The sequence below is a fragment of the Meles meles genome, chromosome 9 (genome assembly GCF_922984935.1).
Source record: "Meles meles chromosome 9, mMelMel3.1 paternal haplotype, whole genome shotgun sequence".
In the NCBI taxonomy this organism is placed as follows: domain Eukaryota; kingdom Metazoa; phylum Chordata; class Mammalia; order Carnivora; family Mustelidae; genus Meles; species Meles meles.
In genome coordinates this window covers 66,957,501-66,980,940 of record NC_060074.1, presented here as the reverse complement: position 1 = coordinate 66,980,940, position 23,440 = coordinate 66,957,501, and the positions used below count along the sequence as shown (strand labels likewise).

General features: G+C 36.0%; 1 protein-coding gene across 3 annotated transcripts in view; it reads right to left on the bottom strand.

Annotated features, from left to right (window-relative positions):
- The window catches only part of UBR3 (ubiquitin protein ligase E3 component n-recognin 3), a 239,565-nt gene that overhangs the window by 193,737 nt on the left and 22,388 nt on the right, over positions 1-23,440 (bottom strand). For 2 of the 3 annotated variants that reach the window (XM_046018934.1, XM_046018937.1), the window contains exons 2-5: positions 13,506-13,645; positions 10,345-10,503; positions 4,358-4,501; positions 3,554-3,603 (exon numbers count right to left, since the gene is read on the bottom strand). In XM_046018934.1, the coding sequence (XP_045874890.1) occupies positions 3,554-3,603; positions 4,358-4,501; positions 10,345-10,503; positions 13,506-13,645 (493 nt within the window). The remainder of the gene's footprint in view (positions 1-3,553; positions 3,604-4,357; positions 4,502-10,344; positions 10,504-13,505; positions 13,646-23,440) is intronic. The other variant, XM_046018935.1, reaches the window with a different exon arrangement.

The following is a 23,440-nucleotide window of genomic DNA, read 5'->3' as shown; positions in this document are numbered from 1 at the left end:
GTTAAATATGTATCACATGTTCTAACAATAATTCTCTGCTGCTCTCAAAAAATGATGTATTTTGAGGATAGATGAAATGAATATTTTGTACTTGTCACCATCCAGTTTTTAAGATGATAGTCACACTGAGACATAATCATAATTAAGGAACAAATTATTATATAAAACATTATATACAAAAGTAGCTGAAATAAAGAATCCCAGGGGAATGAACAGACAGAACAGAAGAAAAGATATAAGGACAGATTAGAAGCAATGGTAATAAAGAAAGAAAAGCCATATTTCAAATCCTCTGATATCCACCCAGAAATTAATTCTCTCTCCAACAAACACAAAAGGATTTCCAGCTAGGAATGTTTGAGTGATCTGCCTACTTGTGATCTCTGTCTGTCAAATTAAAAAAAAAAAAAAAAGCTAAAGTTTTAGCTAACCATTTACAGTATTTTTTAAATGATTTTTTTAATTAAATTTTTTTAAAGATTTTATTTTATTTTACAGACACATATTTAATGCTTACAATATGCCAGTCAGTTGAGTGTCCAACTCTTAGTTTTGGCTCAAGTCATAACCTCAGGGTCATGAGATCGAACCCACATCAGGCTTTGCACTCAGTATGAAGTCTGCTTGAGACTCTCTCTCCCACTCCCTCTGTCCCCTCCCCTCAGCTCATGCTCTAAATAAATAAATAAATAAATATCATTTTCTTTAAAAAAAGGATTTCCTTCTGGCACCCTGCCATAAAATCCATGGCAACTTAAAAGGTCATTCAGAGAGTTTAGGCCAAGACAAAAATGACTGGTAGTTCTTTCCTAGACAGAGAAGAAAGTATCTATGTTGAATATCAGTTTTCTATATGGCCAGAAATCAGATTCAATTCATGAAAATAAAGTAGAATTCTTATTAGATCCATAATGCCAGGTATGCTAAAACAGTATGAAGGTTCTAACCTACCATATAAACAAACATTTATAGATTTTTATTGTTCTAGATCATATCTAGATGTTTAGATTATCTTAAAAAATGTCCTGTAACATCACTAAACCATTTCATTATGAAATAATTTTCTACAGTTACTACTGATGACAGATACAGGCTCCTTTCCTGTCGGCTGGCTTTAAACAAAAATGTGCTCATGCATCCATTTATATACAATTTCTAAGTCTTCCCAGATCTCATCTTCTTGAGAGGTCATTCTGCTTCTCCACAAAATGCCCTTAAAGAAAGCAGAATAGAGGTGCCTAGATGGCTCAGTCAGTAAAGCCACCCACTCTTGACACTGGCTCAGGTCACAATCTCAACATCATGAGATCAAGTCCTGCACTGGGCTCTGCACTGGGCATGGGGCCTTAGTAAGATTCTGTCTCCCTCTCCCTCTGCCCTCATCCCCTCAGCTCAGTCGCTCTCTCTGTCTTAAAAACAAGAAATAATAAAGCGGAATAAGTTACTAAAAACCACATGTCTAGCGGTGCCTGGGTGACTCAAGTCGGTTAAGCACTCGACTCTTGATTTCAGCTCAGGTCATGATGTCACAGTTGTGAGCTCAAGTTCCAAGTCAGGCTCAGTGGTTGGTGGGGAGTCTGCTTGAGACTCTCTCTCTCCCTTCTGCCCCTCCCCGTTCCATCTCCCACTCTTTCTCTCTCAAAATATATAAGTAAAATCTTCTTTTAAAAAAATGTCTAGGGGCACCCAGGTGGCTCAGTCAACTGGTTAAGAGTGCAGCTCTTGATTTCGGCTCAACTCATGATCTCAGGGTCCTGGAATCAAAGCCCCATGTTAGGTTTCACCCTCAGTGGGGAGTCTGCTTGAGGATACTCTGCCCTTCCCCAGCCGCCACTAATTCACACACGTGCACTCTAAAATAAATAAATAAATCTTAAAAAAATAAAACAAAACTACATGCCTATTATCTAATCCCTTATCTCTTCTTTCTTTGACATATGAAGAATTAGTATTCTTACCTCCATCACTCCCCTCCCCTAGCTTCAAAATGGAATTAATACTATTTTATTTCAAATGAATAATGTTTACATGTATTCTTTAAAGTCTATTTGATTTTTTTGGAAATCTGTTTTAACTACCAGTAATTTTTTTTTCCATTTGTCATTATAGCAACATTGTTTGTAACTCTTTGAAGTTAAAAAAAAGCAAGTTGGATGCCTGGGTGGCTCAGTGGGTTAAAGCCTCTGCCTTCGGCTCAGGTCATGATCCCAGGATCCTGGGATCAAGCCCCGCATCAGGCTCTCTGCTCAGCAGGGAGCCTACTTCCCTTCCCCTCTCTCTGCCTGCCTCTCTGCCTACTTGTGATCTCTGTCAAATTAAAAAAAAAAAAAAAAAAAAGCTAAAGTTTTAGCTAACCATTTACAGTATTTTTAAATGATTTTTAAAAATTAAATTTTTTTAAAGATTTTATTTTATTTTACAGACACATATTTAGTGCTTACAATATGCCAGGCATTAAGCTCTAAGTGCTTTCATATATGAACTCATTCAATCCTGACAATAACCCCAGGCAATAATATTTTTATTACTTCCATTTTGAAGAAGAGGAAATTTAGGCATGGAGAAGTTAAGACCCTTGCCCCAAATCACACTACTAATTGGTACGGGAGCCAGTTTCAAACCCAGGCACTCTAATTCCAGAGTCAAACTTGTAAAGAGCATATGAAACTTCCTCTCCAATTTGTTGAAAACTCTTTAAAACTGTGTGTCCAATAAGAGACTCCAGAAAATGTTGCATTTTGTGGGAGCCTTTTTAGAGGGGGAAAAAATACTAGTAGGAAGTTTAAATGATAAGGCATTAAATCAATTATAAGACATCAATAACAAAAATCATATTTTCCAAAAGAGGGTATCTTGCTTACTTCGTGTGATAGTATCAAATTAAAATGGTTTTTCAAAGAAAAAGTTACATTAAAAAAGTGTATTTAAACATAATACAATTTGGTTTTTAAAATTTTTAATCATTAAATTTGACCAAAAAAAGAAATTGACACTTCATAAGCATCAAGGTTATACACAGATGTAAAAAAAAAAAATCCTCCCTTATAAATTTTATGCTAATAAAATATAGGAATGCTATAAAGGATTTATCAGAAATATTTAATAAACACTACTATTTGGCTAATAAATACTATAAAAGTTAAAATTTCAAACTGACAGTCTATTTCCAAGTACATTGCTTTTTTAAATAAGGTATAACATATAAGGTGTAACTTATGAAATTGGAAAAGCAGTTACTTTATATTCTTTTAATACATTGTTGAAGACTTAGCTAAATTTCTTAAAACAATTTCCTTATATATTTGATAGTTTGGATCAATTTAGGGATATCTGCCTAAGGAAAGATCTCTTATCTCTTTCTATCTCCCATTTCTAAACTGTGAAGAAAGAGATAAATTATAAAGAAGTAAAAATCTAATAACTATATCTTGGCTAACTTATTCCACGCTAGATTTCCATGTCCACAAAATGAGGAATTTAAGCTAGATAATATCCACAATTCTGTATGGTTCCATAACTTTAAATTCTATTTTCAGTAAATTTTAAATCTCACCTCATCTGAAGAATCTAGTTGTCCCAATGTTCCTGTTGCACCTGCAAAACCTTTGGAGAAGAAAAAGTTTCCTTCATAATTGTTACATATTGCATTACTTTAAAATTATTTTGAGACATAAACAAAAAGCCAAGTTTTATTAGCTTAAGACAACTCAATCTAATAGATATCTTGGTAGAGTTCAACATTTATCTTTAATAAATTCGGATCTAACAGATTTATACTTCAAAGAAAATCTCTAGTGAATATCCAGATTTAATCATTACAAACGGTGTTTCAGAAGAATCTCTTTCTTCTTAGTTTTAAACCATGGTTTATTAAAATACTGAGATATGGGGCGCCTGGGTGGCTCAGTGGATTAAGCCGCTGCCTTCGGCTCAGGTCATGATCTCAGGGTCCTGGGATCGAGCCCCGCATCGGGCTCTCTGCTCCGCGGGGAGCCTGCTTCCTCCTCTCTCTCTGCCTGCCTCTCTGCCTACTTGTGATCTCTCTCTCTGTCAAATAAATAAATAAAATCTTTAAAAAATAAATAAATAAAATAAAATAAAATACTGAGATATAAAAGTTTTGAGCTATTGTTAAATAGCAATGCTTTTCATGAGTTAGAAACAGAACCTTAATAAGCAAAATTCTTAAATTCCATTTAAGAAAAATGCCAATATATTCTTTCTTGCTTCTACATTTTTACTACTTTCCTTAAAGAGAATGACACATTATTTAAATTTCTTTAATAATTAGTCAAGTTTGAGGGTCTTTTTGTTTCAATACAGAAAAGTTATCGCTGTTCCGATTAAATGGACAAACCTTGAACTGCCAGAGTGCTGGTGCCAGCTGATGGCTCCTGTATACCATATACAAGCTTATCCTCAGGATATGTAAGTCCAGAGCTCTTCAAAGCTATAAGGTATTTTTCATGACTTTTCTTTGCACAAGCATTTTCTCCAAGACCTAATATTTAAAACAAAGTTAAAATCAGAAAAAATATTCCATTCAAAATACAAATAAAGCAATCTCAGCAATTAATACATAACATATATAAAATAGCTAAATACTGTAATGGCAGGAGAACCCTAGAATGAATATAAAACAGCTTCACACAATATTGCAGAGCATGTTTATAATGAATAATAAAATCTACTACGTGACTGAATATCTAAAATATGCCAGAGATTACCTGCAAGTCACAGGAAGTGCAAAGATTAACAAGGGTATATTATTTCCTGCCTTCAAGAAACTTGAAAAATCATGTAGAGAAAGGTAAATAATATGGTAAGTGACAATTGTATAGTAGACTTCTACCATGTGGTTTGACAATCTGATCTCATAATACTGTGCAGCTAGACCCAAAGCAAAATACTTAGGAAAAGCTTCCTGGATAAAATAATGCCTTAGTGGAATTTTCAAATATTATAACTGAGATTACTCCTAATTCCCACTTTATCAAACTTTCCATCATATTTAAAGAATTAAATATAATTTCTACAGAAATATCAGTAAAAACTTATTCTAAAAAAATATTGAAAAGCTTGGGTTTTAGAATTACATAATCCTAGAACTTTCACTTTAACAAAGCAGTTTATTAATTGTTGCCAATTTTTGTATTGTTTTTAACATATTTATAGAGAATAAAATGATAGTAAAAGAAATTTTACTATTTATTTTGAGAATTCTTTAAAAGTAAGAAATTATTCTGTCTGAAAGCCACATTACCATGGCATTTGATACCTCCTAGGCAAATTATGTATCTTAAATTAAAATCTCAAGCTCTCCAATTATAAAAATATATGTGAACTTCTTTAATATTTGTTGAGCTTTTCTGTATTTCCTCCCTTTGCTAGCCTAATAATTGCAATAGAACAGTTTGTTTTTTAAATATGTCTTTCTGGGCTGGTTTAAAAAAAAAAAAACAACAACAACACTCTAGCGCTCATTAAACAGTCAGGAATATATACATCCATCCTTCAAGTCCAATACCAAAAACAGTTACACTTAGTTTAAAAAAAAAAAATTACACGTGGTTTATAAAGAATAAAGACCTTCTATGCATCCTATATAAGAAATTACTAAATGTCTCCTGAATAATAAAAGCCATGTATTTACCTCAATCATGACAGATGAAATTTATAATACTTTTTAAATTACAAAATATATTTCATTAACCCTCACAACAAGGCTGAGAAAAATGAATGTATAATAACCATTTTTTTTTTTAGAGGAGGTAGGAGCAGAGGGAAAGAAAGAATCTTAACCAGGCTCTAAACCCAGCACAGAACCCAACACAGGGCTCAATCTCATGAACCTGAGATTATAACCTGAGCCAAAATCAAGAGTCAGATGCTTAACTGACTGAGTCACCCAGGCATCCCTATAATTAACATTTTTAAAAGTAAAGAAATGGAGGGGCACCTTGGTTGCTCAGTCAGTTAAGCATCTCCCTTCGGCTCAGGTCATGATCCCACAGTCCTGGGATCAAGCCCTGTATGGGCTCCCTGATAGCCGGGAGCCTGCTTCTCCTTCTGCCCCTCCCCCTTCCCCTGCTCTTTCTCGCGCTCTCTCTCTCACACATAAATAAAATCTTTAAAAAAGGGGTGGGGGGGGTAAAGAAACAGAGGCTTAAAAACATGGCTAGCCAGTGAATAAACAATCAGTAATTACAAGTACAGTAGCCTATAAATTTCAAACTTCTGAACCAAAATTTAATGTGATTTCCATCACTAAAAGTCAGCCAAGGATTTCTGTTGTGTTGTTTATTTCAAGAAATAATTATAAAGGAATTGTAGGAATAAGACAATTACCATAAATCATTCCTAAGGTATACAATCTTACAATGATTAAGTACAACTTGCTGCTTTCTTCCACAACAACTGAGTTCCTAAATAAGGTTTGAAGAATTAACAGACCACCAGCTATAATTTGATCTTTCTCCAGCTTTGTCACCAAAATTGAAATACAAGCTACCATCATCTTTATCCTTTTTTTTTTTTTTTTTTTTTTTAAGATTTATTTTTTTGACAGATAGAGATTACAAGTAGGCAGAGAGGCAGGCAGAGAGAGAGAGAGAGAGGAGGAAGCAGGCAGGCTCCCAGCCAAGCAGAGAGCCCGATGCGGGGCTCGATCCCAGGACCCTGGGATCATGACCTGAGCCGAAGGCAGAGGCTTTAACCCGCTGAGCCACCCAGGCGCCCCCCATCATCTTTATCCTAAGCTGCAGTTGAGTTTTTCTATTTCTGCCCCTTCCAATCTATTTTTGGCAAAATCACAAGTCCTCTTTTTAAAACACATATCTGATCATGTCACTCTTAAAATATTTCCATGACTTCCCAATACACTCAGGATAAGATCTAAAATATCACATGGTTCGTGACTGCCCTAGATCTAGCCCTAATGTGGTAACCTTATTTGTGCCACTATCTCTCTACATTCATTTCATTTCAACACTACACCATTTTTTAGTCCCTTTTTTAAAAAGTAAGCTCATTCTCACCCATTAAGTATTTCAACATAGAATCTAGTAAGTGTCTAGGTGTGACTGATATTCTTTATATTTATCCCACTAATATGGGGCCCATTAAGCATCTTATATCTATAAGTCAGTATTTTTCATCCAATTTGGGGAATTTTGTCATGATTTTTTTCAAATGTTTCTTTTCTGCCACATTCATACTCTCATGTCCTCCTGGGATTCCAATTACAAGCACTTTAGATCATCTGATTCTAATGGGTCCGTAAGACTCTGTTGTATTTTCTCTCTGTTCTCTAGACTGAATAATCTATTTTTTTAAAGGTTTTCCTTATTTGAGAGAGAGAGAGAGCACAAGCAGGGTAGGGGCCGCGGGAGAAGCACACTCCCCACTGAGCAGGGACCTCTCCCAATGCAGGGCTCAGACCCAGGATTCTGGGATCATGACCTGAGCAGAAGGCAGACACCTAATCAACTGAGCCACCCAGGTGCCCCCAGACTGAATAATCTATTAATCTGTCTTCAAATTCATTAAGTCTTTCTTCTACCCTCTCCAATCTGCTGCTAAGCCCATCCAGTAAACTTATTTCAATTTAATTACTGCACTCAATGCTAATTTTCAGTTCTAGAATTTTTTTATTTTTTAATTATTTATTTATATTTTTTATTGTTTTTATTTCTTTGCTAAGATTCTTTTTTTTTTTTTTTGAAGACTTTATTTATTTATTTGACACAGAGAAAGAGAGAGAGATCACAAGTAGGCAAAGTAGAAGGCAGAGAGAGAGGGGGAAACAGACTACCTGCTGAGCAGAGAGCCCAATGCGGGGCTCGATCCCAGGACCCTGAGATCATGACCTGAGCTGAAGGCAGAGGCTTAACCCACTGAGCCACACAGGCACCCCTCTTTGCTAAGATTCTTTATCTCTTTACTCATTAACATCATATTTACTTTTAATTATTTGAACAGATCTTCCTTTAATTTCTTGAACATATTTATAATAGCTGCTTTTTAAATTTTTTTTATTTTTTTAAGAGAGGGAGAGAGTAGGGGGTGGACAGAGGGAGAGGGAGAAGGAGAATCTTAAGCAGGCTCCATGCCCAGCACAGAGCCCCACATGGAGATCAATCTTACAACGCTGAGACTGTGACCTGAGCCAAAAATCAAGAGTCAGATGTTTAACCAACTGAGCCCCCAGGTGCCCCTATAATAGTTGCCTTAATGTCTTTATCTGCTAAATCCAACTTCTGGTCCATTTCAACGTCAATTTCTATTCACAGCCCTATTTCTTTGTTATAGGGCATAATTTCTTATTTTCCTGCATGTTTAGAGCTTGTATTGTATGCTAGACATTCTAATGACACATTACAGAAGATTCAGGATTCTATTATCTTCCTTTGAAGAGTACTAATTTTAATTCTAGAAGACCATTCAATCAACAGCCTGATCACCAAAAAACTCACAAAGGTTTAGTAAAGGTTTATAAAGGGTATGTCTGTAGGGGCGCCTGGGTGGCTCAGTTGGTTAGGCATCCAGCTCTTGATTTCAGCTCAGATCATGATCTCAGGGTGTGGGAGTAAGCCCCATGTCGGGCTCCACACTGGGCATGGAGTCTGCTTGGGATTCTGTCTCTCTCTCTCTCCCTATGCCCTTCCCCCCACCTTATTCTCTATCCCTAACCCCCGCTCTAAAAATAAATAAATAAATAATAAGGGCGGGTGTGTAGAAAGCCTAAGGTTCTCAAAAGGGCCTCTAAATTGACAGGAATAATCTCTAAACTGTGTCTCAACTAGATGCCTGTGGTATTAACAAGTTCTCTCCAGGCTGGTTGGGCTGAAACCACAATGTCTTTGAAAACTGCTTTACCTCTTCTATCTCTGTTCTGCTCTTAACCCTACAGCAGTCACTCTCTAATAAGCCTGAGGCAGTCTCATCTTGTACATGTGAACCTCAGAACCTCAGACCCCTGAAAGCATTTTCAGGGGTCCCCCATCACCTGCCCCACTACCTCTTGGTATTGTACCCCAAAGATGCCAGTTTCCAACTGTTTCAGGTGTCCTAAACTGTGATCTCTATCTCCTTAGTTCAGGTGGGCCACCATACTGCTTCAATGCCAGCTCACTGCACTGCAGTCAGGAAGGTATCCCTAGACAGAGATTCATAGCAATCGTGAGGTTCACCTCATGCTTTTCTTTTCTCTCAAAAATTTAGTCTTGAGTTGCCTTCTGTCCAATGCCTAAGAACAGCTGCTTCACACCATTCCAGTTTTATGTTGTTTATGACAGGCAGGCTAGCCCAACAGTCAAAAGCGGATGTCCTCTACCTTGAATACAACCCCATCCCACTACCACTGAATTACCCTCACCCTCTAGCTAAATGACTTTCTCTCAACTATTAGGTTTTACTTTAAATATCACTTCCTCAGTGAAGCTTTCCCCCATCTCCCCCATCAGTGAAATCAAGCCTCCCTTTTATAAACACTTGCCCTACCCTTTCATATCATTTACTACATGTTTATAAATTACACAATTTTTTTGGTTTGGGAGTTGTATTAATGCCGTCTCACTCACTAGCCCTTAAGCTTTATAAGGCAGGGACAGGATTACCTGGTTTACTACTTGCATTCCATATCCCAAACTCTAGTACCTAGCCCCAAACCAAGTACACAGTAGGTGTTTAATAAGTATTTGCTGAAAAAAATAAATGTCAGATATGACTATCTTTGAATAACAGACGGTTCACAATTCATATGAAAATTTCACCACTCTAAAGAAAACACAAACTTCAATTTTCAAATATGTTGTTCAGGTGCCAGCAAAAATAATGCTATTTAAAGTATTTGTTGTACGATAAAGCTGAGCTAACCTGAAAAGGTTTAAGCTAAAGCATTTTATATAACAGTATATCATATACAAACATACTCAACAATTCCAAGTTTTGTTACTTAAATTCTACATTATTATAAAATCCTATGCCATACACAGCCCAAAAATACAGAATACCAAAAATGAAGACACAGAAGTAGTTTTTGTTACTGTTTGGGGAAGGGGAGGTAGAATAAGATTACAAATATGCCACACCAAAACTTAGAGGAGACCTCTAGTGCTAACTCTAAAATAAGTTACTTGTGAGGCCTTGAACTGGTCATTTAATTTTTCTGGGACTCAGTTTCTTCATCCATAAAATAAAAAGTACTTTTAATAACTTCCACCTTTAGCATTCTATGAAAAAAAAATCTTATGTTTTACACTTAAGTTTGAAAATACACAATTTCTTATGATTATAGGGATGTAAGTAAATTTTAACTTTCTTCTATGCTGATGCTTTACTTACCAGAAGTCAGATCTTTGTAGTTTTGTTGGTTTGTCAAAACCTGAGTAAGAACAGACCGCATGGCGCCTCCCATTTTAGTCAGATCTTCTAAAAAGGAAATTTGAGGTTCCAAAAGCTGAAGGACTTTGTTAAGGTCTTTTTCTGAGGGTACATCAGCTGCTGAAAAAACATATAATATAATTAACTTTCTTTAAAGTATTTTGCTAAAAATAACCATATTTTATTCTTTTAAAATTATAGTAACTTGGATAACAGTATTTTATAATCAAAAAATTAATAAAGAACTCTGTTTAGAAGGTAGTTATCATTGGGGCACCTGGGTGGCTCCGTCACTTAAGCATCTGCCTTGGCCTCAGGTCATGATCCCAGCTCCTCAGATCAAGCCGTCAGGTTCCCTGCTCAGCAGGGAGTCTGCTTCTTCCTCTACCCCTGCCCCTCCACCCACCCTTCTCATGCTCTCTCACTCACTCTCTCTCAAATACATAAAATATTAAAAAAAAAAAAAAAAGGAGGAGGAGGAGGAGGTAGTTATCCACCCAGCACCAGCCTAAGGCAGACTCACTCAGGAATTCAATCCTCTGAGAAAAAGTAGGTGGAGAAAAGAGATGACTTCCTAAGGTATTAAGCACTTAATCTGGTTAAAAAGCATTCAATTTGAGGGTGTTATATTTTCCAAATATATAAATGTAAACATAACATCATTTCAAAACTAGACTGTGTTTAAGAAAAAGTTAAGATCACTTCCTAAAATAAGACAGAAACCAAATAATTTTGAGAGTAATATAAGAATATTAGAACAAAATTATGTCAGCACTAAATTTAAACCTGTGTAGCAAATAACCCAACCTCTATCATATTCTAAAAATACAGACTCATGCTAGCTGGCGGTCATAACAACTAAAATAAAAAAAAAAAATAACTGTTTTCATAAACATAAATGTTTTTACTAAAATAGTTTTTAAATACCAGAAAAGATATGCCTAGTAGAGCTGGAGAAAGAGAAAAGAACCTTGTACAGCAACTGAAAAAGAATATTTAAGAGGTGGGGAAAAAAAGAATTTTCAGAGAAACTGAGGTCCTGAAGAAATGAAAAATGAGATTTAGAGTTCAGACATAATTAGCTAAAAGGACGCATATAAGGGAGATAATGGAGGGCCGGTGTTCCCAGGAAAGAGGACATCAATTTCATTCAACATTTACTCAGCATCTACTACATGATAGGCACTGGGAACCAAAACTAAATAAGACCTAGTTCCTATATCCAAGGAATTCACAACCCAGTTCAAAGATGATCTGTGAATGAAATTCTAGATAACTCTTGAGTCCTCAGACCCAGACCAAAAAAAACCTTAACTTTCTCAGTGGATAACTAATACTGCATATTATTCATCTCTATGTCCTCCCCAGTGACTTATGTAGTAACATGGCAAATATTTAATTAACAACTGTTCTTCGTTTGCAAGAGCTCTAGATGAACTCTGACACTCATCTGAGGATTGTAGGATGAAATGAGAAATGGAACACAAGGCATCTGTCAAACAACAAAATCTCTGAGCTTCTATTACCTCAGATTAAATGATTCCAAATCTGTTCTTTAATTTTAAAGTGATCTCTACACAAAGTAATATAACCATTTTTCTTGCACAGAAAAAAGAAATGAATGTAGAGCATAAGTGGTAATATAGAAAGGAAAATTTCATGACCCTAAGTTCAATGACACTCAAGACAAAAAGTGCTTCCATTCACTCCTTTGTATTTTCATATAATGGTTAACAATTATCAAAGCTATGTACCTATGTCGTCTATCTATTAACAACTATTAGAAGTCTCTAAAGAAAAAAAAAGTCTCTAAAGAAAAAAATAAACATAATATACTTTTATATGAATTACTCTCTGATCAAAATAATTTTAAGTTTCAAGGTTCTCATAATAAATGATTTCTACTTACTACCTTTTTAAAATAGGACACATAATGAAAAAAATGTAAATTTCCAAACACTCTGTTAACTAGTATATGAGAATTAGCACAAAAGCAAGTCCAATAACCCAGCTGGTCTCTAGTTCCTTCATTCCAAAGACAGAGTAGTTTAGGCCTGAATCAAAATAATATTTCTTCCTGTATTTTAAGACATATACTCTGAGACGGGTGGAAAGTTGTTAACAAGGAATTGTGTATTTTGCTTAAAATGTAGAAACAAGAAGGTTAAGTGTTTGCTTACAATGAGAATAACGTAGTACTTTTAAAAATGATGAAGATGCTCTATGTTTCTTCACACTTCAACGATGGGGGATGGATAAATACGTGTGTCATAATTTCAAACTGGATTTAAGATTATTTATAGTAAATAAATAATTTAAAACCTCTAAAAGTAATTCAAGATGCAGTCCTTTAAATGATAAAAATACAAGTATCATCAGAAAAGTAAAAGATCACAAAAAGTTAATAAATTTTATTTATACCACACTAACTGGTATCTGTAATTCACAATGTCAGACTGACAACTTTAACAGATAATATCTAATTCCAAAATATTTAACTGAAGTATATTAATCAAGATTGGACTAATCTTAAAAGGCAAGAATATCTGTAATTTGCATGTTTCTTTTTTCTTTTCAGTACACCATGATGTTCACTCCCATACATTCTACCTGTAACATGGGGAGTGAGCAATTTGACTCTCTCCTAAGTTATTATATATGGAGAAGAATAAAAATATGGGGATATCTATAAAAAGAGAGAGAGAGAGAGAGAACGAGAGAGAGAGATGGTGAAATAGTAATTTATCTTCTAAAATTCTGTTAAATTCGCACATTTCCAGGACTTCTTAATTCTTTTCTATCATAATATAATTATAAATAAAATCACTTTAACCCCATAATATGATTATTTCCCCACCTGCAAAAGGCCAAGTAAGTTTGATCCTAAGCATCTATGATCCCAGGAGCAGAAAGGCCCAAACTGTGCCACTACAGGGTATCTATGAGGTTATATAATTGATGTATACTAAAGTATGTTTTTTATATAGTCTCTATCTCATGGTCATCTCATGAAACACGTTAAACAAAAAATTATATCTGAAGAAATTCACCTTGTTATTAATGCTAAACTCTGTTAATTGGGAACTTTAAAAGAGTACTAACAAAAAGTAGATTAAACATACCTGGTTCATTATAGCCTTCTCTTAAGTACTGAATAAGACAAAAAATAAATCTTGGAAGAACAAATTCAGACATCATCAATAAGTCTTTGGGGACACAGGGAATATTTGAACTTGATTTAATTTGATGCCTTTTGCAAAACCTGTAATATGAAAAAAAAAATTAATAGTGATGTCTGATCTGCCAGAAACATGTTACCTCTATATACAATATACATAAACAGAATGCAGGCCAGTATCAAAGCTGATTTATTATTCCTCTACAATTCTTAAGGTACCAAGTTAAAAGACTATAGTTTTAATCAGTCTTTAAATAAAATATGTGGTTGAGGAGGATTTCCTCCTAATAAAAGACCATACACTAGTTAGGTGCTAGCTAGAATACAAAAAGAAAATCTCATTACAGGATTTAGTATTTTTTTAACTGCAATTTATAACTTTCACATATTACTTTATTACTTCCATCCCTTATATACACCATTAAATAGAAATGATCAATTCCTAAAAAATTCACATTTTCTATTCCTTAACTATTTCTAACTTACTGTATTAATGAATATGCAAGTGACAGAAATACTTAAAGCTTATTTGAAAACTTTATATAGTGCACATAAGTATATATACTCCTTCTAATCTTGTTTAGACTTATTTTAAAGTATGATTGGTATACTTGAACAAAAATGAATCAAACTACTCTGTATTCACAATCCAAATAATCACAAATAAGATATTTTGTGTCAATAGAAAATAACCACACTAAACATAAAATCCCCAGAAACAAACTAATAAGAAGAGAGCAGAAACCATCTTAGCTAAAAAAAAAAACACACAAAAGTTCTGAATAGAGAACTACATTCTCAAATAGAAAAATCAATTTAATTTTTTTAAAAGTCAGTTCCACCAAGCTTAATACCATTACAGTTAAAGCACAATGAGACTAATCACAAACTAATTCTGAATTTCAATGGAAGAGCATATGTGTGGGGAAAAAAATCAGTAAAACTCAGGAAAAAAATGATTACCGACAGTGACTTAGACCTTAAAATGTAGTACAAAGCTATTATAATTAAAAATCTGTGGGGGGTGCCTGGGTGGCTCAGTGGGTTAAGCCTCTGCCTTCAGCTCAGGTCATGGTCTCAGGGTCCTGGAATCCAGCCCCACATCAGGCTCTGCTCAGCAGGGAGCCTGCTTTCCCCCCCACACACACACTTGTGATCTCTGTCTGTCAAATAAATATATATATATATTTTTTTAATTTGTGGTAATACAATATCATCAGTAGATCACAATGGAGTCTAAAAAGAGACTGTAAATTTGTGAATTTAATATCATAAATATGGCATATCAATTCAATGTGGGAGTAAGAAGACTTTCAATAAACTGCTTTAGGAATAAACTGAATTTTATGCAGGAAGTAAATTTTATTCTTATCTTATACCATATACAAAATATATTCCATACACAGCAAAAGTGAAAAAAATTACCAAGAAAAAATAAACTATTTCCCCTCCATTACCCCAAAGTATAGAAAGCATAACTAAGTAAAACCTTAAACCAAAATACATAAATGTAAGATAAAAATTGACCACATAGAGCGCCTGGATGGCTCAGTGGGTTAAGGCCTCTGCCTTCAGCTCTAGTCATGATCCCAGGGTCCTGGGACTGAGCAGAGCCCCACATCAGGCTCTCTGCTCAGCAGGGAGCCTGCTTCCCCCTCTTTCTGCCTGCCTCTCTGCCTACTTGTGATCTCTTGAAATTAATAAATAAAATCTTTAAAAAAAAAAACTGACCACATAAATCAAGCTTCTATACAGAAGACAATTACAAATATTTACAAGAGGTAAAACAGATAAAAGATTATATCTCTGATAATGAACACTTGAAAATAAAAAAAAGAAAAAAAATTCAATAGAAAAATCAGCCATGAACAAGTCATAAAAAAAACTGCTGAATGGCCAATAAACGTAAGAAAAGATGCTCAAGTTCCCTAATAACCAAAGCAATGAATTTTATTAAAATAAAAAATGAGGGATGCCTCAGGGACTCAGTCTTTTAAGCGTTTGACCCAAGTCATGATCCCAGGGTGCTGGGATGGAGCCCAGCATGGGGCTCCCTTCTCTGGGAGAAGTCTGTTTCTCCCTCTCCCTTAGCCACTCCCCCTGCCTATGCTCTCTGGCTCTCTCTCTCTCTGTCAAATAAATAAATAAAATCTTTTAAGAGAGAGAGAGAGAGAGAGAGAGAGAGAATATCCCCTAAAGTGCCAGAGAGCCCATCAGAATTTTTTTTAATAAAATAAAATAATGAGCAACCAGAAAATGACCACTTTGTGATGGCTTTAGAGAAAGGCTTATGGGGAAATTGTCTACTTGAGATCAGACAGTCACATCCTTATCAATCTTAGTATAACTAGAAGTTAAAAAGAAAAAAAAAAATCCATCACTGTGATGTTTGTGAAGCACACAGAACCATTTAGGAAGTGTTCTTACCAAACATGCTGAATTTCACACCAAGTCTCAAGAGCTCACTTCCATTTATAAGAAGTATAGGATGTAAAGGAAAAAGTTAAACACACCACAGAAAAGCAAACAGACAAATCATGAATGTAGACCATTACATAGGGCAACAGACTCAATTTCTGCAACCGTCAGTGACAAGAGGAATAAAGGAGATGGAAGGACCACTCTAAGTTTAAAAACGCTTGACAGACCCAATAAATATAGTATGAACAGATTGTAACAAACCAACTTCAAAAAGGTATTTTTTTTAGACAACCAGGGAAATCTAATTATGAACTGAGAAATAGTTCATTAGATAATTTTATTAGGTGAAATAATGGCATTGTGCTTATGTAAGAAAGTTCATGGGTATTTTATAATATTAAAGAATTATTTTGTGTAGGTATAATGGTAGCAGCATATGATTGGTTATCATTGAAAAATGAAGGCTTACCTTTCAGATATGGCTATATAAATACGTACAAATGAAATGCTTTAATGTATGGGACTTGCTTCAAAATAATCTGGTGGGGTAAACTGAAAGAGGCAGGAGTACACCAAGATGAATTATGAGTTGTTAATTGTTGAAACTGAGAGATGGATACAGGGGGTTTACATACATTAAATAGAATGTGGGCCAATATCAAAGCCAATAAAGTACTCCCTTCAGATTTTTAAGGCACAAAGTCAAGGGAATGTAGTTTTAATTGGTCTTTAAATTTAAAATGTCACTGAAGGAGTTTTCCACTAATAAAAGATCCTAAGTAGGTGGGTTCATTATGTGCATTGCTTTCATATATGTGTGAAACCTTCTCTATTAAAAACCTAAAAATTTTTTTAAAGGAAGGAGATATTTGCATTTTTTAAAGATAAAAACTGAAGCATTTCAGGGTGAGATGACAATGTTTAGGATTTCCTTCAAAATACTTCAGCAAAAGAGAAAAAAGGACAAATGGAACAAATGTGTGGCAAAAATCTTGATAAATATTGAATCAAGTGATGGGTATATGAAGGTTCAATGCTCTCTTGTCTTTACATTGTCTATGTTTGAAAATTTTGATAATACAAAAAAGCTTTCTCATCTTGAGGACTGAGGAAGATTAACTTTATTAATTCATTGTTGGAAAGCCCATTCAGAAATTTCTGTTATCATATACATGGAAGTGTAAACAGATCCAATTTTTGGTGATGTTTTAGCAGTATCTATTAAAACTTTTAAGTGCTCTAGGGGCATCTGGATGGCTCAGTTGTTAAGCGTGTGCCTTTGGCTCAGGTCATGATCCCAGAGTCCTGGGATTGAGTCCCACATCAGGCTCCCTGTTCAGCATGGAGCCTCCTTTTCCCACTCCTACTCCCTCTGCTTATGTTCCTTCTCTCTCTGTGTCAAATAAATAAATAAAATCTTTAAAAAAAAACCAAACTTTTTTTTTAAGATTTTATTTATTTATTTTACAGACAGAGATCACAAGTAGGCAGAGGGCAGGCAGAGAGAGAGGGGAGGAAGCAGGCTCCCCGCCGAGCAGAGAGCCGGATGCGGGGCTCGATCCCAGGACGCTGGGATCATGACCTGAGCCAAAGGCAGAAGCTTTAACCCACTGAGCCACCCAAGCGCCCCCCCCCCAAAAAAAAAAACTTTAAGTGCTCAAAAGAAAATGAGCAAAGGAGGGGTGTCTGGGTGACTCAGTGGGTTAAAGCCTCTGCCTTCAGCTCAGGTCATGATCCCAGGGTCCTGGGATCGAGCCCCGCATCCGGCTCTCTGCTCGGCGGGGAGCCTGCTTCCTCCCCTCTCTCTCTGCCTGCCCTCTGCCTACTTGTGATCTCTGTCTGTAAAATAAATAAATAAAATCTTTAAAAACAAAAATGAGCAAAGGAAATTTTAAAAAAGAAAAAGAGAAACAAACCAAGAAAAGACTCTTAACTATAGAGAACACACTGATGACTAGCAGAGGGGAGGTGGCAGGGGGATGGATGAAATAGAGGATGAGGATTCAAGAGTACACTGCTTGTGATGAGCCCTAGGCGTTATACAGAAGTGCTGAATCACTACATTGCACTCCTGAAACTAAAAGAACACCATATGTTAACAATACTGGAATTAAAATTAAAACTTAATTTAAAAAACTTTAATAAATGTTCATACCCTACTCTAACATTTCTATTTCTAGGAATTTATTAAACAGAATTGCTCTTAAATTTTCAAGACTGTACCTACAGAGATGTTCGTTATGGCACAGTTTGCAATGCAAACAAAGCTAGAAACAGCTCATGTGTTCAGCAATAAAGGTTAATCAAACTATGGTAGATATATAAAATACTTTGTTAAAAAGAAACAGGTAGATCAACAAGTACTGAAATAGAATCATATCTAAGATAAATTAAGTGAGAAAATACATAACAGTATATATATTATATATATTATTATATATATTATATATATATAAAGTAAAATTTTGGAGAAAAATAGGAAGGAAAACACTAATATATGTAAGAAAAAAAATATGTGTGCCAAATACATGTATACCAAATTGGTGGAAATTAACCAGGAATATGATACAGCATACTTTACTTTCTACATTAACTCTACCCATAATGTTTGAATTTTGTGTAAAAAACATATGCATAACTTTGTAATCAAAAGGAAAAAATTCACACTGACAGCAAACAATAAGTTATGCCATTCATTTGGCTTTAGTTCCACAATTTAAAGCATTAATTCTTAACCTTTCTGGGTTCATAGACTTCTTCGAGAATCCAATGAAAGTTATATAACTCTTTCTTAAGAAAAATATATACAAACACAAAAAATAAAGCATTCAGAGTGTTCACACACTGCTTCAGTCTATCCATCCTTAAGGTAGAACTTCCAAATGCTAGATCAATAGATTACAGTGCAGAGATACAAATTTCCTCAGTCCTCAAGGAAGACAGATGCAGTTTGAGCAGCCTCCTCCATTGCTTCTGTGCCCCTTCCAAATATCATTTCAACACCTATTATATTATGAAAGAGGTTAAGAAGTAATATATCTTAAGGTCCAAATCTTTATTTAAAGATAAATATAGTGGGGCGCCTGGGTGGCTCAGTGGTTTGGGCCACTGCCTCAGCTCGGGTCATGATCTCGGGGTCCTGGGATCGAGTCCCGCATCGGGCTCTCCGCTCCGCAGGGAGCCTGCTTCCCTCTCACTCTCTCTCTGCCTGCCTCTCTGCCTGCTTGTGATCTCTCTCTGTCAAATAAATAAATAAATAATCTTTAAAAATAAATAAATAAATAAAGATAAATATAGGAGTGCCTGGGTGGCTTAGTCATTAAGCATCTGCTTTCAGCTCAAGTCACAATCCCAGGGTCCTGGGATCGAGCCTCACATCAGACTCTCTATTCAGTAGGAAGCTTGTTTCTCGCTCTCCCATTCCCCGTTTGCGTTCCCTCTCTCGTTGTCTCTCTCTGTCAAATAAATAAAATCTTTTAAAAATAATAAATAAAATAAAATAATAAAGGTAAATATGGTGGGTGCCTATCTGGATGGCTCAGTTGGCTAATCATCTAACTCCTGATTTTGGCTCAGGTCATGATCTCAGGGTCATGAGATCAAGTCCCACATCAGGTTCTGCACTCAGTGCAGAATCTACTTCTCTCCCTCACTCTCTGCCCCTCCTGTTTTGCTGTCTCTAATAAATAAATAAATCGTTTTTAAAAAATAAATAAAAATAAAGGTAAACATGGTTGTATTCAGAAGGGCCAAGTGGTCTAAGGCACCAGACTCAAGCACCTGCTTCATAAAGGTAAATGTGAATTAAAGAACTTCTTTCAGCTGTGACACACAAAATCTAAGCAAAATCAAGACGTTTCTACTTTAAAAGGCTCTAGAATTAAAAATTTTTTAAACCTGACTTGTGTGACTGATGATAATTTAATTAAACTACCTAGAAGCATAAATATAAAGGATGAAAAACAGATGAAAAGAATGCCAGAAGAATGGAAACACAGACACTAAAGGATGCATTGAAAAGCTTGACAGTTGAAAAGCAGGAAAAGAGAAAGGATTAGATAAAGAAGGGCACAGAAAGCTTTCTTAGACACCTTCCATGTAGAAACGAAATGAATTGAAAAGTGCGACTGGGCAGAGAGTGAAGAACAATTTGAACAGAGTTTCAAGTGGCTTCAAAGAGTAAAACTGCGACCTGGAACTATGCCCAAGGAACAAGAGTGGTCTAAGCAACCTAGGGACTGGGATTACAGTAGTACATCAGATGACTGTTGACTAAAAAAATTAACAGTCAAAAGATTTAAGAACCAAGCTTTGCAAGCTAGCTTTAAATAACATAGGACTATGCAATATGGGTATAAAATATGATAAGATCAACAAACAAAATTGGTTTTTGTATTCCAGGTTGAATATAGTGTGGGAACTAAAGCATCTTACATATCACATAGCAAGTGTTCACTAAAGACTTGAGGAAACAAAGACTAAATCTAATAATAGAACACCAAAATGATTTCAACAGCTTTTAGGTAAAGAATAACCAGACTTCTTGTGAGCAACAATGGAAAAGAACCAGACACCCATTTAATAACACCTGGTTTTCAACATTTTGAATAACCACTATATGCCTGGCACTGAGACCCCAGGAATATAAGGGCTTGCTCTCATGGAGCTAACTTTCTATTAGAGGAGTGGGATAAAAGGAGAAACAGAGAAACAAACAAACAAAAAATACATGAATAATAAATTCTACAAAAATAATCTGACAGCAGATTATTTTTGAAATGGAGGCTTTCAAAGCAGGTTTGAAAAGGAAGGTCTTTCTGGAAAGGTGATATTTAGGCTACAGACCAAATGACATGAAGGAACTAGGTTAAGCATGCAAAGCTCTGTAGGTATATTGTCCAGGGGTCTGACAAATGCAACTGTATATAAACAGGTATTAAAGATCTCCCCCAAGTGAACAGGGAGAGGCTTTTTTAAACAACTATTAAGGCTCAAAAAAGGGGGGGGGGGCAGGAAGTAATGTGTTCACAACAGCAGCTCATGGATCCCAAATATTTTCTTCAAGGAACCCAATAGCTTTGTTTTGTTTTGTTTTCTTAAGGTTTTATTTATTTTATTTGACAGAGAGAGACACAGCGAGAGAGGGAACACAAGCATGGGGAGTGGGAGAGGGAGAAGCAGCCTTCCCGCAGGGCAGGGAGCCCAATGCAGGCTTGATCCCAGGACCCTAGGATCATGGCCTGAGCCAAAGGCAGATGCTTAACAACTGAGCCACCCTGGTGCCCTGGAATCCAATAGTTTTGAATGATTAAGAAGACTAAATATTCAGTGAACAGGATGTTTGGGCAATAATAGAAAGGTTGAACAGAACTACGGAAACAGTTAATAAAATGACATGTCCAAATTTTATCTTAACTTAGCTTTTAAAAATTGAAGTATAACTGACAGAAAATTGCCCAAAAAATAAGTGTGCAGCTCAATTAAGTATCACAAACAACATACATATGCAACCACCCACTAGATCAAGAAACAAAATATTCCCAGCATCCCAGAAACCCTCCTTGTAACTCCACTGATACTGAGTTTAAATGACTAAAAGCAGAATTATGGGACTCTGGAAGAAGAGGGTTGGAAACAGGATGGGAAGGGAGCAGATAGGACCAGAAGGGAGAGAAGGAAGGAAAGCAAAGGACCAAGGGGGCACCTGGGTGGCTCACTCAGTTAAGCCTCTGACTGTTGATTCTGGGTCAGGTCATGATCTCAGGGTCATGAAATTGAGCCCCATGATGAGCTCTGCACTGCACATGGAGCCTGACTGGGTTTCTCTCTTTCCCTATTCCTCTGCCTGCCCGCCCACCCGGCTATGGTGCACTTTCTTTCTCTCTAAAAAAAGTAAAAATAAATAAAAAATTAAAATAAATGGGCACCTGGGTGGCTCAGATAGTTAAGCATCTGCCTTTGGCTCAGGTCATCATCTCCAGGTCCTGTTATCAAGCCCCATGTCAGGCTCCCAGCTCAGCGGGAAGTCTGCTTCTCCTTCTCCCTCTGGCTCTTCCCCTACTTGTGCTCTTTCTCTCTCTCAAATAAAATTAAGATTCTCTATCTCTCCCTCTCCCCCACATCTCTCCCTCTCAGGGAAAAAAAAAAAAAAAAAGAAGAAGCACTGGGATGTTATTAGCTCACAGAATTATACAGTCAAACATACATACCTTTTCAAATGATCTACACTGTATGTGCTAATCAACATACACATTAATATACCCACTCTGGATCCCTTCTTCTCTTACTTAACTATGGCCCTTGAAAATTCATACACTGAAGCTCTAAGCCTCAGGGGCACCTGGGTGGCTCAGTCAGTTGAGCACCTGACACTTGGTTTCGGCTCACGTCATGATCTCCGGGTCGTGAGATCAAGCCCCACATCAGGCTCTACACTCAGCAGGGAGTCTGCTTAAGATTCATATTCATTTTTTTTCTCTTCATATTCATTTTCTCTCTCTCTCTCTCTCTCTCTCTCTCTCTCTCTCTCGATGCCTGGGTGGCTCAGTTGGTTAAGCGACTGCCTTCGGCTCAGGTCATGATCCTGGAGTCCTGGGATCGAGTCTCACATCGGGCTTCCCTGCTCGACAGGGAGTCTGCTTCTTCCTCTGACCCTCCCACTTCTCATTTTCTCTCTCTCGCTCTCTCATTCTCTCTCAAATAAATAAAATCTTTTAAAAAAAAATATTCTCTCTCTCCCTCTACCCCTCTCCCCACCTGTACACACACTCTGGCTCTCTCTCTAAAATAAATAGTTAAATAAATTTTTTTTTTAATGTTTTGAAGCCCCAATCCCAATCGTGACCATAGTTGGAGACAGGACCTTTGAGGAAGTAAGTTAAGTGAGGTCATAGGGTGGGGCCCTAATCCAATACAAGTAGTATTCTTATAAGAAGAAAAACAGACAAAAGGAATACAAAGGTACACAGAGGAAAAACCATATGAAGATACAGGGAGAAGGCAGTCATCTACAAGCCAAGGAGAGAAACCTCAGGAGAAACAAAACCTGCCACACCTTGATCTTGGACTTCCAGCCTCCAGAACCATGAAAAACAAATTTCTGTTGTTTAAGTCCCCCAGTCTGTGATATTGTGTTACGACAGCAAGCTGACTATATATTCCCTCAGTAGAACACAACTGCCTACACATAATGGAGACAGCCTTACCGCCAGCACTAAAATTAGCCCAGACCTACTGATGGCTTTTCAATACTAACAAGCAGAAAATATCAAAGAATGATATAAATCGTATGGATTCATAATCAATATGGATCTTATTGACTTTATGGTGTTGAAGCACTTTAAACTGACATTATATAAACTATGTTCACAGACCACAAAGGAATTAAACTGTAAATCAATAAGAGACATGTGTTTAAAAATCCTTAAAATTAGAAAATTAAATAACACACCTGTAAAC